Source organism: Armigeres subalbatus, chromosome 1 (genome assembly GCF_024139115.2).
Source record: "Armigeres subalbatus isolate Guangzhou_Male chromosome 1, GZ_Asu_2, whole genome shotgun sequence".
NCBI classification, from domain to species: Eukaryota; Metazoa; Arthropoda; class Insecta; order Diptera; family Culicidae; genus Armigeres; species Armigeres subalbatus.
In genome coordinates this window covers 318,507,632-318,522,872 of record NC_085139.1, presented here as the reverse complement: position 1 = coordinate 318,522,872, position 15,241 = coordinate 318,507,632, and the positions used below count along the sequence as shown (strand labels likewise).

General features: G+C 35.7%; 1 protein-coding gene across 6 annotated transcripts in view; it reads left to right on the top strand.

The window, feature by feature from the left end:
• The window catches only part of LOC134207982 (acetylcholine receptor subunit alpha-like), a 68,976-nt gene that overhangs the window by 32,590 nt on the left and 21,145 nt on the right, over window positions 1–15,241 (top strand). For 5 of the 6 annotated variants that reach the window (XM_062684088.1, XM_062684090.1, XM_062684086.1 and 2 more), the window contains 3 exons: window positions 11,000–11,115; window positions 11,179–11,347; window positions 11,520–11,656. In XM_062684088.1, coding sequence (XP_062540072.1) covers window positions 11,000–11,115; window positions 11,179–11,347; window positions 11,520–11,656 — 422 coding nt within the window. Of the gene's footprint in view, window positions 1–632; window positions 647–10,999; window positions 11,116–11,178; window positions 11,348–11,519; window positions 11,657–15,241 lie in introns of all 6 variants that reach the window. The other variant, XM_062684091.1, reaches the window with a different exon arrangement.

Below are 15,241 nucleotides of genomic sequence, written 5' to 3'. Positions count from 1 at the left end.
TCCTTCAAGTACTTCCAAACGAGGAATTTGATTTCGATGGAACTTTTTACTGTGATATTTCGAGGGACAGACTATAGCTAATTAAGGAAACGAACAATCATATTAAAAAAAAAGAAAAGAAAATAAGAACAGTTAATTCTGTTGTTTGGTTTTCCTTTTTATTAGGGCGTAGCACCTGGCCAGTAATTAAAAAATCTATACGGTTTTTAACAAGAATTTATTGCAAACACGTATCGACATTTCATAAGCTTGAATTTCGTGGATAACTAGCGATAATAAATTTTAAAAACATTGCTAAAAATACGGTTTCTCATTTTTGAACACCGATAAAATCCTTCGCATCCCTCGAATATGATTGAATTTTGTAAATTTTTGTTGTAATTTTCTGTTCTTTTTTTGTCTTTTACAAGTTTGAATCGAAACAAAATCTTTTCATAAATTTATTCGGTGGCTTTTTCTTTATGTGGATGAATATATGGTACATAAATACCTTCTGATTCTGACTGACTACGTTTTTGAACAAGTGGCTTCAAATATATTCATTGCATCTTTTTTATTTCTACATACAACCACAGATTGACAGTGATTGGAATATTTATTTGTTTTCTTTTTTTATTTGTTTTGATCAATAGAGTTATGGGGAAAGGTACTAAAATGTTCTATATTTATTGAAATGTTTAATTGTATTTAAAAGTAGTAAACATATGTTTGATGTGGAATGCTCTTTTTATATTCGGTTTGACATTTCATTTAACAGATTGTGATCATTTGTATAACCTGTATAGTATAAAAGTTTTTCCAATGTTCAATTTAATTCGCATTTTTATGTAATTTATAAGACATACATTGTTAAATACCCGAATATGTGCATGTTATGAAAAAAAATCATTGTAATGAATATAGATGGAAACATGATTCTGGCATGATATCTTATAAATTTAAAATTAATAATTTATTCACATAGCTCTCAGACAGCAAATGTTTCCTCATATGTTTTGCACATATTTTCTTTACGTGAGTGTAGTTTCGAATCGGTAATATTAAATAGTTTCTTGATTATGTTATAAAATGTGAACAACACAACCAACAATTTTCATTCGTTCTTTGTCGCTATTACATTTACTTGTTACTGCTTAATCGACATTACAAAGCACATATGATAATTTTGTATTCAAACATTTTTCTGTTTGATACACTCAAATGCCGGATTTACGGAAATCGATATTTTTTCTAACATCCCAAGTAACATTTTAAGTTTTATGACGTTCTTGAAGATCATAATTTACTCTACAAGAGTGTTATAAAACCAATATAAAAGCAAAATGTTACAAGGGATGTTCTACATTTTGTACGATTCATTGATCAAATGCTTGGACTATGCTTTATTTCTGTAACGGGAACAACAATCATTGATGAGCAATGACTAAACACTAGGGTGGCTCAAAAAACACTTTTTCAAATTTTTGATGGGCCGCCCTCTTATTGGGTTCTGTTTGGTGCCCTGATGCTCTGGACAAAATTTCAGCCAAATCGGTCAACGTTTGGGCGGTGCTAAACTCATTGGAAGTTTATATGGAAAAATGTATGCAAAAATATCCCAAAACAGTGATTTGCAGTTGGACGGCACAATTTACGATCAAGAACCATGATACTCTTTCAGTTCTTGTAGAATTAAATACAGAATGATATGCTGAAAACCGCGAGAAGATTAGAGTTTATTAGGCAAAGATATTAGCATTTTACTGGAGTGTAGTAGGGGTGAATTTATTTCTTTTCAAAGGTAAAAGAAACGAAATTTACTCAAACCCCACTTCAGAGAAATGCTAATAACTTAGCCGGGCAAACTTTCTGCATAAAATTCTGCATAAAATTCTGTATTAAATTCCCCAAGATCTGACTGAGTATCAAAGTTCTTTATCGTAAGTTGTGCCGTCCAACTGCAATTCACTGTTTTTGGATGTTTCTGCATTCATTCTTACATATAAACTTCCAACGAGTTAAGCACCGTTGACCGATTTGGCTGAAATTTTGTCCAGAGCATCAGGGCATCAAATAGAACCGAATAAGAAGGCGGCCCATCAAAAAAATTGAAAAAAGTTTTTCCCATACTAATTTGAGTCACCCTACTAAACACTGACATTATCGACTTTCCAAACTTAATGGGGCCATAATGTTCCTCGCATTTCCACATGACATGACCAATAACCTTATTATCTGTGCCGCAAACACTGAGATTGCCTTCCGAGAGCCTTACTCCGCAAAGATATGCATTTGAAGATTAGTGATTGGACATTAGATGACACACAATATACAACAGAGTTCAAACGAGTCTGCCATAAAGGACGTCCAGGCCCTTGTGCACCTCAATATCGCACATATTAAGCACCCATCATGTTTGCATTGCTTACACCCGCTACTCACATCGTGAGGAAGATAGCGTTGACCGACTTCGAATGTGTATCTCGTACGATGGCTGCTATGATCTGTCAAGTGACTGAGGAACAGAGGCTTGTTCATGTTTATAGGCGTGTTCAATACCACACATCTCCCCTCTTCTCTAAAAAAAATGCTGACACCTTATACTTGACGAGAAAAAATAACACTTCCTTCATAGTATCTATTATGGTATTACTGTTTTACAAAGGCATATTGCAGCAACGATCACTTTATGCACATTATTGTACTACGAACGTCTCATTTTGTAATTGAAGAACATTTTGGATATACCATTATGGAAGCCAAACCTTTGTCTTCGTCCATGGCTCTACATTCCAACTGGAACTTGGCCTGCTTTCAACTATTGTATTATTGTATATTGTATTAGCATTTCCTCAGTTATTAATTGAATGCTTTCAATGCCCGCCAATGCATGAGTACGTACCTCTGTGTGGCAAGTAGAATGGATACACTATCCCCAGGGAGTCAAGAACGTTTCCCACCCGAAAACATCCTGGACTGGATCGAACTCGCCATCTCCGGATTGACAATCCTACGCTCTTGCACGCAAGGCTAACTGGAGACCCTGACCAAAACCTAAATATGGATAACCAATCTCAAAACATTCTCGTGCAGTGGCGTCTCGACTAACAATGAAAACATCATTCCCAATAACCCTATTTCGCTTCTAATACAAATCATTACTACTTTCTTTAAGCACTCGTCTACTTCGCTGTGTTACTGTAAATGTCAAACAAACAGCAACAAAAACTGGAAACCATTGCCACAATAGTATCGATAAACAGATTTTAATCATAGGTGGAAACCTATTGTCAATGAAGTAAAATGTTCCGAGCACTTGTCGTCTTCGGCTTTTGGCCACGATAGCGCCACATTTCTACTTTTGTGGGATAATAAAAATCTTGCATGCCAGCGTTCTACTACGCAGAATTGTGATCATTCTGGTCTGTAACAATACAATTTTTCTTGCGGTTGTCCCACCAACGCAGAAGAAGCAACACATGAATGTGGGCGTCCCACCACGCAAAACTGTGATGATTCCGATCCACGATAACACCGTTCTTCTTTCGGACGTCTCACCAACGCAGAGGAAGAATCTATTGAGTGCGGGCGTTTCATCACGCAAAATTGTGATCGTTGCGATCTACAATAGCACCATTCCTCTTGCGGGCGTCCCTCCAACGCAGAGGAAGAATCTATTGAGTACCATGCAAAATTGTGTTCATTCCGATCAACAATAAGGGCTTGTTCACAAATTACGTAACGCAAAAACCAGGGTTTTTGACCCCCTCCTTCCCCCAAGTAACAAAAAGAAACATATAGAGTAGAGTGGGGCAAGAGTGCGCGTGGGGTAAGAGTACGTTTTCGATTTTTGAAGTAATAAAAAAAGATAAACTAGCAGCACTGCATCAGTTTGACAGGTATTCTGGCCAACTATTATCATGTGTAATTGTAAACGATTTGAATAATCAACAAGGGAGATATGGAATTAGATAACTTTTTGGTCATTTTGCTAAAAATAATTGAATTTCCGCAACTAGTATTTCATTACCATATATACGTTCAATCAGGTGAACATTATACCATTTCGATAACCTATTGTATAGAGTACTTTACGGTACAGAACACCAATCCGGATGGTTTTCCAAGAAGTCAAAACCATTACTTGAATATTTTTTGGGACTGTGGCGTAAAAGTACGCAGGAACCGGTGGGGCAAGAGTACGCATATGAATCTTCAAGTTATGATGTCAAACCCGTGTCTATGGCCGAAATAAGACTTCTTCCAAAGCGTCAAGATCCATTTTACATTTACGTTACGTGATTGGTGGACTTTCTTTAAGGAAAATGCCTTTGAATACGCCACACGAAACCTGATATATATTTTTACCTCTGTAGTTTTTTGTATATATAAAAAACAATGGTTTTTCGTAGGAAAGTGCACATTTTTAGGACCCCCTCCCCCTTTAAGAGTTACGTAATCTTCAAACATTCCTTAATATATGCTAATTAAACATCAATTAAATGTTATTAACTCTTATTTGTGTTATTATATACTTAAAGCACATGATTGGAAAAATGCGCACTCTTACCCCACCCGATGCGCACTTTTACCCCACCGGTGGGGTAAGAGTGCGTTTTTCACTTGTCTTGCAATAAGGGTTCTACTAAATCGAATCTCAATAATTTCAATATTTTTTCCACTGGGTAACATAAAGGAAGAGTATATGAATCATCGACACTGATTTGATATGCAGAAGCTTGCTTCATAAGGGCCACATGATCGATTGAAAACTAAGTGCGTACTCTTGCCCCACTCTACTCTAACGCGTAACTGTGGAAATTTTCAAGGCAGATTTTTTTCTTTTTTGAAGCATGTGGAGTAGCAGGGTGGCTCAAAAAACACTTTTTAAATTTTTTTGATACGCCGCCCTCTTATTCGGTTCTATTTGATGCTCTGATGCTCTGGACAAAATTTCAGCCAAATCGGTCAACGTTTGGGCGGTGCTAAACTCGTCGGAAGTTTATATGGAAAAATGTATGCAGAAACATCCAAAAACAGTGATTTGCAGTTGGACGGCACAATTTACGATCAAGAACAATGATACTCATTCAGTTCTTGTAGAATTAAATACAGAATATTATGCTGAAAACTCCACAGTACCTCATAACACCATTACAGATACATTACAGACTTCACTCGACATCTACGACTCTCTAAACTGTCCTTGAGTATAGATCTTAATATTCAAATCGATCAACATTAAGGTCAGAAAAAAATATTTTAAGCTCTTTAAGCGCGTAGTGGAATTAAATGGAGACTACTAAACTCGTTTTAGACGGTTGAACATTGAGGTATTCGATGTCTCAACTTTTTTTAAGAGCTGCAATAGCTCCACGGGACTTCATTGCACCATTATAGACAAACTACAGAATTCGTTCGACATCTACGACACTCCAAACTATCCTTGAGTACAGATCTTAATATTCAAATCGATCAACATGAAGATCTTCGATGTCCTCACTAGTTTTATGAGTTGGAATAGCTCCAAGGTACCTCGTAACACCATTACAGACACACCACAGAATTCGATCAATATCTACGACACTCCAAACTATCCTTGAGTACAGATCTTAATATTCAAATCGATCAACATGAAGATCTTCGATGTCCTCACTAGTTTTATGAGTTAGAATAGCTCCAAGGTACCTCGTAACACCATTACAGACACACCACAGAATTCGATCAATATCTACGACACTCCAAGCTTTCCTTGAATACAGATCTTAATATTCAAAACGATATATTAAACGACCAAAAAGATCTTCAATGTCTTAACTATTTTTATGAGTTGGAATAGCTCCACGGGACTTCGTTACACCATTATGGACACATTACATTCGTTGAACTTCTATGACACTCCAAACTGTCTTTGAGCTCAGATCCTAATATTCAAATCGATCAACAAGAAGATCTTTGATGTCCTCATTAGTTTTATGAGTTGGAATAGCTCCAAGCCACCTCGTAACACTATTACAGACACACCACAGAATTCGATCAATATCTACGACACTCCAAACTATCCTTGAGTACAGATCTTAATATTCAAATCGATCAACATGAAGATCTTTGATGTCCTCACTAGTTTTATGAGTTGGAATAGCTCCACGGGACTTCAATACACCATTACAGACACACTACAGAATTCATTCAATATCTATGAAACTCCAAATTGTCCATGAGTGCTAATCCTAATATTCAAAATGATCAACATGAAAATCTTCGATCAGGACCGTATGAATCACTCTATTGGTGTTGTAGACCTTCAATATCTATTAAAAATAAAAATATAATCCGAACTGCTTGATTTATTAAAAAACAAAACCAATAGTGTCCAACTAGGAAATTTGCTCCGTCGAATGAAACCAGTTGCACTCGAATCTGTCAAGTCCTTCTATATGAAACGCGTTTAACAAAAAAAAATATGGGCTTACTTTTTTTTATAGCCTTCTGGTCCAACTTTGTTGTACGAGAAAGGCTAAAAGAACAAACATCATTGTCTTGAACAGAGTCGTTGTCTAAAAGGCAGAGTCGGACTATTAAAATCAAACAGGTGAAAGACTACGTTAAAAGTATTACATAGATATCTAATAGAATCATGTTGTCCATATTCTACACTTCGTGGTCCAAGATGAAGAAAATCCCGACGTCATAGTGTCCTGTGCGGAGCGTAGATATTGACTTCGGCGAGAATAGTTGGGGCACTAATCAATGTTGTGATTTGTACATACTGATGCAATGTTGTGAATCACTCTATTGGTGTTGTAGACCTTCAATATCTGAATTCAAGAATGGTTTGGAGGACCATAGCTATTCTGGCAGTGTTGATTTTTCAAATACTGATGTAATGTGTCCCATGGGGTTTCAACAACTAACACACAAGCTATCAATCACTCTGTTGGTCTTGAAGACCTGCAAGATCTGAAGTCAAGAATAGTTTGGAGTACCGTTGATGTTCTGGTAACACTGCGATTTGATAAAAATAGTTTAATTATGTCTCAAGTACCATTGCCAACTTCATATTAGAGTTGAGGCCCCGTAAAACGTTTTGTTGTTTAAGTAGATCATCAAGTTCTGAACTCAATAGGGGTTTGGAAGCCCAACTGGATTTACAACATTAATTCGATTTAATATGTTGAATTGCTTATTGCCTACATTTCGGCGGTTAAAAGATTTAGTGCAATTCTAGTACGCTGCTTACTCAATTATGAGAGAAATGGGTTGCGCCACGGCTAACATGATTAATGATTCAATGTGTGAATGCAAAATTGATTAAAAAATAAAAATATAATCCAAACTGCTTGATTTATTGAAAAACAAAACCAATAGTGTCCAACTAGGAAATTTGATCCGTCGAATGAAACCAGTTGCACTCGAATCTGTCAAGTCCTTCTATATGAAACGCGTTTAATAAAAAAATATTTATGGGCTATACACATACACACTTTTGGAGTGAAGTTATAGCCTTCTCATGCAACTTTGTTGTACGAGAAAAGCAAAAAGACCAAACATCATCGTCTTGCACAGAGTCGTTGTCTAAAGGGCAGAGTCGGACTATTGAAATCAAACAGGTAAAAGACTACGTTAAAAGTATTGCTCATATATCTAATAGGATCATGTTGTCCATATTCTACACTTCGTGCTCCAAGATGAAGGAAATCCCGACGTCATAGTGTGCTGTGCGGAGCGTAGATATTGACTTCGGCGAGAATAGTCGGGACATCAATTTTTCCTTTCAGTATTTTTTGCAACGAATCCAGCTTACGCGATTGAACGTTTTCGTTCGAGAGTTCCTAATCCGAGCTGTTGACAGCATTCCCCGTAAGCTGGCAAATGTTTGGAAGGGTTGTTGCACGGAAGAAAGCGAACATCGATACGAAACCGGCCAATCCCGACCAATCAAGTTCCGCATTTTTATACCAAGCTTATCCTTGAGTCGGAAACGAGCAAAACAAGTGCTGAACGACCCTGATCGAACTAGTATTTCTACACTTTTTCCCGGATTACGGTGGTAGAAAAATCATCACCTAAGGGGTCAATCAAGAACCCGAATGTGGTCGATTACATAAAGAAAAGAAAGCTTGGAAAAAGACGTAGAAAAGATTAATTTTCGTGTAAAAGATTAATTTAATCACAAATCGCATCGGACTCGAGATTGGCCGAGGAACAACAAATATGCACAGTTCTCCAATTGAATAGCCTTCTTTACAGTTTCTTTAATTCAAGACCAATAACGATGCCGGCTACGTCCTCACAATCAATTGGGATAAGGGAGTGGAAAATTAGATCGACATTCATTGTTATATAAGACCGAGGAATTCTCTGCATCTCCATGAGCGCACTGGAAAGGAATATAGTATGTTAGTTGGAAAGGAAATCTATTGGATATCGCCTTGATAAGCGACTATTTTTTCTGTACGACACCATATTCATGATGATACATAGACGAAAACGCAATGTGTATCTAACGTATTTCACCAAAAACTGTTTCGGTATCACACGCGCTGTACTGACTTATTCGACATCTACTGCAAACTCAAGCCTAAGACACTCTAAAATAATTAAGCAAAATAACAGCGATTTCAACAATTCTATGGTCACTAGAACCACTATCTTCCACTTCCACTTCCTTGTAGATAAAGGTTTATAGTTCCGTGGTGTGGCATTTTCAAAACCTTACATCAGCAGGTATTGAAATATGGATTGAATGTACTCCTTTTGAATCGAAATCCATCCTCTGTTGTGGGGTTTGCACAAGGGTTTGAATAAGTTACCATCAGTGTGTCAATCGGTAAGCAGCAAGCCATGACTCGGGCTCTTCTTGACTTCTTGTCAGATCTCCGTGGTGTGCATTGGCGATCCTGCCTGGATATTTTTTGGATCCTGATGCTGATTTCAAAAGGTGAGTTGAATTCAAGTGATTAATGTGCGAAGAATAAAATATTTGATGGATTGTGGTTTGGGAAATCACAAAACGCGTCTGGAAGACCGCGGATAAATGGTTAGAGTCTGAGGTGCCCGCCAGAGTAAACGCGACGTGCGATGCGACGCGACGCGACAGTGCAATTTGACAGCCTGTTGATAATGATTGTTATTCTTTTACGTGAGTCGCGTCGCGTCGCATCGCTCGTCGCGTTTACTCTGGCTTGCCCCTGAGACGTTAGAGTCAATCGGTGAGCATAGCAACCCTATAACCAGAGACCGGCGGAGTGAAAAAATATCGAAATGGCAACGTATGAAAGTGCATGAAATCGTGAAAATAATACTGGAAACTTTTTGCTTGCTTCTTATGGATGCAAAATGTAATCAAGTCGAATTGGAACAGCTTTTGTCGGTTCGATTGGAAACAAGATGGCGTCTTCGTCGATCTCTTATTCTAATATTTCTAGGTGAGCAGCAAGCCATGGCTCTTCTTGTCAGATTTCCGTGGCGTGCACATGCTGATGGAGAGCTACGGTTATAGCATTTCGCTCCGGCCATTTGAGGCCACAGATCAGTGTATAACTATACCTCTTCTTAATTAAACGACTTCATTTTTGGCTAAAATCACACTTTAATAGACTTTTTCTACACATCTTAAGAAGCCGTCTTGCCAGTTTGTATTCCATTTATCACTTTTCATCAATGTGAATGAGAGTTTTAAGGTTTTAATGTAGCCACTTGTTGATGGACAATAACTCAAATGAATGTGCAAGGTTCAATAAAAATGGTCGCTATCGCAGTAGTGATCAATTTTTATTACAGTTTAACCGACACACACGAAAATATTATAGCAGAATATTAAAATTCATTTTTTAAATATTCAATTTTTAAATTCAAAATATTTCACTCCTAAGAATTCCAAAGTAGACTTATTATGGTGCTTTATAGATCTCGGCCCCACACGGTAATCATCAATTAGCAGCTTGTCAATTCTATGATTATGATCCCTTAGTCCTGAACTACACTCTAACAACGAGACAATTCCACACTAAAACATCAATGATGTAGAACTTAATGATACAAGTTAGATTTAAACTTCCAAAAACATTATTCCCATCAATCATAAATCATTGCATGGACACCATTTACATATTTTAAAATCTTTAAGAGCAAATGCACAGCATGTGGAACATTTTATTTTGCAAAATGTATTGAAGGCAGCCACTATCTTTCGATAGAACTCGAACACACAGCCCAGTACGCCAGACGAGTTCTACGGCCGCCCAGCTACGAAAGAAGCCCCATTCAAACATTTTATGTTAAACTAATGTTAAAACATTGATTACAAAAACCCTTCTGAATGAAATGAGAGGACTGTGTAGCCGTTAATTTACAAATATTTTGTATAATACATAGAGGTTCATTAGTATTTGCACATATATGTTGTTCACGCTTTAATCGTTTTAGCACAAAAATAAATCAAAACCAACTAACTGTAACTTGTGTCCTGAGCTGTGACAGTATGAAATATTTGCATGACATATTCACGTGTTAAAACTACGCCATGATTCGCATCGATGATAACGAGTTTTCTCTTTTATCAACAATCCATCCATCTCATTCATCCGTAATATATATGCATACACTTGTGCTCAGAATAATAATAAGCAACGGTCGATTTTCATACAAAACGCTCTACTGCGAAAATTGTTGAGAGCAAATGTACTGCTGCCATTATTCTGAAAACAAGTGTAGAAATCACGTTTGATGAATTATAGTTTGCTCTCTCATATTATGTATACAAATTATTTCATTAAGATTAAAATATTCATTTCAGACTATTACGCTACTTTTTATAATTCAAGAATGTATGCAGTTTGTTACACTAATTGGTTATGATGATCGGAAATGTTTCTTTATTGGTTATATTCGTTTTTGGATACAAGCTCAATGATTTCAAATAGTTCATATGATAAGTTAAAATATTTTTTTTTATTCTTGCATGATATTTATTTCATCAATAGCTTTTGGAATCACCTAACCTTTGCTTCTTCGTCAGGTCGACTTGCGTCACATGGATGAACAGTCTGGGAGTAACATCGTAGATGTTGGGGTTGATCTATCCGAGTTTTACATGTCTGTCGAATGGGACATCTTGGAGGTTCCAGCAGTTCGGTGAATATAATATTGATGTGTTATCTGACGCGCATAATTGAGTAAGACAATATCACTTTTCAGCAATGAAAAATTTTATACATGCTGTGATGAGCCTTACCTCGACATTACGTTCAATATTACAATGAGGCGAAAGACACTTTTCTACACTGTTAATATCATTATTCCATGCATGGGAATCTCGTTTTTGACTGTCTTGACATTTTATCTGCCATCAGACAGTGGTGAAAAGGTAAGTGGAAAATAGGTAAAATTGTAGAGTTATCACGAAATCGCGAGCTCTGCATACTGCTTGTAAGAAAAAGTAACACAAAGGAAAACAAGCTACTCCTACTAATAATAATCTTAAAAATGAAATTACCAAACGTAAGATTAGTAAATAATCATTTCTCCAATTATTTCAGGTTACCCTGTCGATTTCGATTTTAATTAGTCTCCATGTGTTCTTCCTACTAGTCGTTGAAATAATTCCACCAACGTCATTGGTTGTACCGTTATTGGGAAAATATTTGATATTTGCTATGATATTAGTTTCAATTAGGTATGTATACCATAATGGCGAAAGTATATTTTACTGGTATTGAGAATTTACAAATGAGCGATATTGATATTCGTCAACTGGCAGATACAATACAATCCAATACCTATTACTTGGTAATAACGAAACGGGAAAAAATCCGGAACTAAAGTTTCAAAATGAGTCATGATTTTGAGAAAAATGTGTGTTTTTATTTTATGAAATTAGGCCTACACCATGAATAAACGTCATGACATCATGACTGATTTTTCTGTAACGCAACCATGGCAACGAAAAGTGACAAACTGAGTCAAGATATCATGAAGCATGCACTCTCTGGAACCATGAGCTAAAGTTATGAAAACAGAATCATAAATCATGAATATGGCATCAATACATTGTCATCTGGGTCATGACATCATGACGCATATACACTGGAACCATGATCTAAGGTCATGAAAGTAGACAAATAATTCATGAATCTGGTATCTGTTTTTTATAAGTCCAGCGTTTCGATTCAAATCTCAGAATAAAAATCCCTAACTGTCCAGTCCATTTTTTGCACACTGAGAGACCTTAGACATATTTATTAGAATATTTTTTGTAGCAACATCAGTTAACATCATGTATAACTGACTAAACAATCTGTTTCGATAATAAAGTTATAAGAAAAGCTTTTTACGTAAAGGTCCATACTCTTCACAGAGAACAATCTCATTCAAATGCGCGCTGCTTATCAATGGAAAATCAATTCTTTCTCAAGAAAACAAAATGAGCGATTCCAAGCAACAGCATCAAAATTTAAGAAAATTTTTAATTCATGATTTTCTATTGAGTTGAAACTTTGCCCAGTTTTTCAATTTCATCTAAATCGTCATTTTTCGATATCAAATCTTCATATTGAGTCACGACTAACTTTTCAAAAGGGTGTATGTGAAAATGGTTCAAAAATATTTAAAAAGCTGCACAGCAAAAACGGAATGTTCGATTGTTATGATTTTTTCAGCAAAGTTAGACAACTAAATGGTGATTCTTTAAAAAAAATTTTTTTGCCTTTAAAAATATCATTTTTGTCACAAAAACTCAAATATCTCAAAACCCTATCTTTTTTCGAACGTAATTTTTTTAGGGAAAACGGAAATATTAGCTATCTACCATAAAAATTTGGTGATGGTAAACTAATAAACAAAAAAGTTATGACATTTCAAACATTTCACAATTTTCACATATAGTAAACAAAAAAAAATTTCCGTGTATTTTTTTTTCAAGAATCGCAGTTTGATGCTGATTTTATTGTTAAGGGCCTTGCGTGAGTTAAACAACTTGTTTGTATGATATTCCATATTTATGTATTCATCGATATTATGTATATTATATGTATAAATATTATATGTATAAATAAATAAACATGAATTAATATTATCCTAAGTATTAAATTAAATGTGGCAGTTACACAATGTTGTTATAGAAACTCTAAGAGTTTTGGGTTTGAATTTTGGTATGGGTTATGATATCATGAAAACAGGTTGTTAATACTTATTTTTTATTTATTTTTATTCAATTTTTTTAAAATATCGAACACTTTTGAATTATTATCAGCACAGTTTGAGTATAGTTTTGCTTTAATTTTATTTTCCGACAATGGAATGAAACAGTGAAATTTTTGGGTTCCTTGGATCGTTTTCGCGTTATTAAATTGCTCGCTGAGCTCTGAAGCCTTTATTTCGTACTCTTCAGTAGTAGTAAAACAAAATGATAATTTGGTTAAATCTTTTTCTTTTCTACGATTTGCCCAATCAAAAAGTTCTTTCGCAGTTTTAATTGGATGCTCACGTTCTTTGGCTAAACTTGCTCTTGTGGCCATGCGCTTTATTGTTCCTCCAATAGCATCACAAGGACCTTTGCCATGTGATGTAGCAAAAAATGCCATTCTGCATCAATTCCGTACATTGATTTAAATTGACATAGGCTCGAAAAATTCTTACGATTTTTGTACTGCGACGCTGCTCCATCAGACATGAAATATATCTTTTTGACTTCTTTATGCTTATCAACGCGTAAAAGTTAATCATTTTTCAATGAACAAGTTTACGGATACTGAATCGTGTCTTAAATCTTCGGAAATTATAATAAAACTTAAGTGTTCAATTTGCGTACTTCCATTAAAATAAATAACGAATGGATGAATTGTAGCTTGTTGTACGTTCCAGTGATGGGACTGCACTTCATCTTGCAATACAAAGCTGTAATTTTCAGAAAAATCACAAATGACTAAAAATTCACCATTTTGTAATGTATTTTTCGTATTTTTAAAAAGCTGGATTGTTCTGTTTTAATGAAATCGTGAGGGATTAAACTTTCTAATTTCAAGCAAAAATATGACACAAACTCATCTACAGGTTTTACAATAGTTTCTATGTCACACCTATCCGTGGTCACCCATTGCTCAAATGACAACTGATCAATATATTTTTCTTCAAACTCAGCGAATAAAGTATTTTCCAATGATGAAGAATCTGGACAATCCGAACAAGATCGTAGATAGCAATTTGATGTTGTATTTTCACACAAAAGACTACCAATTAACATTTTAATATCCTTTGTTAAATTGATTCTTTTCAAACTATGTAAAATAAGATTAATATTCTCATGGGTTGTGCACACACACATTATGTGTTCCTGAATTGGAAAGAAGCTTACATTGCCTTGGCCGAAGGCTTGCAAATGAGGAAAAACCTATTTTAATATTATCGTGAATTTCCTTGAAGCGTGTGTACGCTTCTTTCAAAGTCGTCATCATTGATCGTTTTTGGATTGCTTGACGCTTTCCATCTTTTTTACTGATACATAATCTTTTGACCAGGCATAGCTCGACTTACTTCATCATCTTCAAAATATTGAACTACTATTTCTTTTGTCTCATCTGTTATTGCAGTACTAGACCTAGTATTTTTGGTTGAAAGACAGTTATTCTTCAATTGTTTTGCCTCTTTTACTGTATTTCTATTGGTTTTGAACTCATCAATGACATCCTGAATAGACCACGAACTTGGCAGCATCGACAAAATCAATAATTTTTCTTTCCTTGTCGTGGCTGCATTCGAGAACCTTTCCTTCATATTTATAATTACCTCATCGTAGTCTGTATTTTCCACATCATCAGGTCCTAATTTGAAGAGGTTTCTTCGTACAGCTTCGTTTATTTCACGTTATTTTTTTCCGGGTAATAAACGTAGTCCATCTTACTCCATTTAATCGGAGTCACTTTTATCCCAGCTATGCCCTCGTTAAAGCGTTCGATGTTGACCTTTTGGATACACTCATCTTCCGATTGATTTGTTGAAACAGATTTCGCTGATGGTACGGTGGCAAGGCTCTCAGCACTTAATACTTCTGGTAATTCCTCAGTTGTTGTCGATACATCTGGCAATTCCTCAGTTGCTGTCGTTTTCGAACTTCCTGCGCTCTGCTCAACCGATGATATACAGATTGCTCTTTTGTCAACGTTTAGACGGCAGGACGTGCAAATGCGTAAATTTGTATTCAATGTGGACATTGGAGCATAACCAGTCGCTTTCAGTTTATCTATGGTGCTTTCGGTGAGATTTC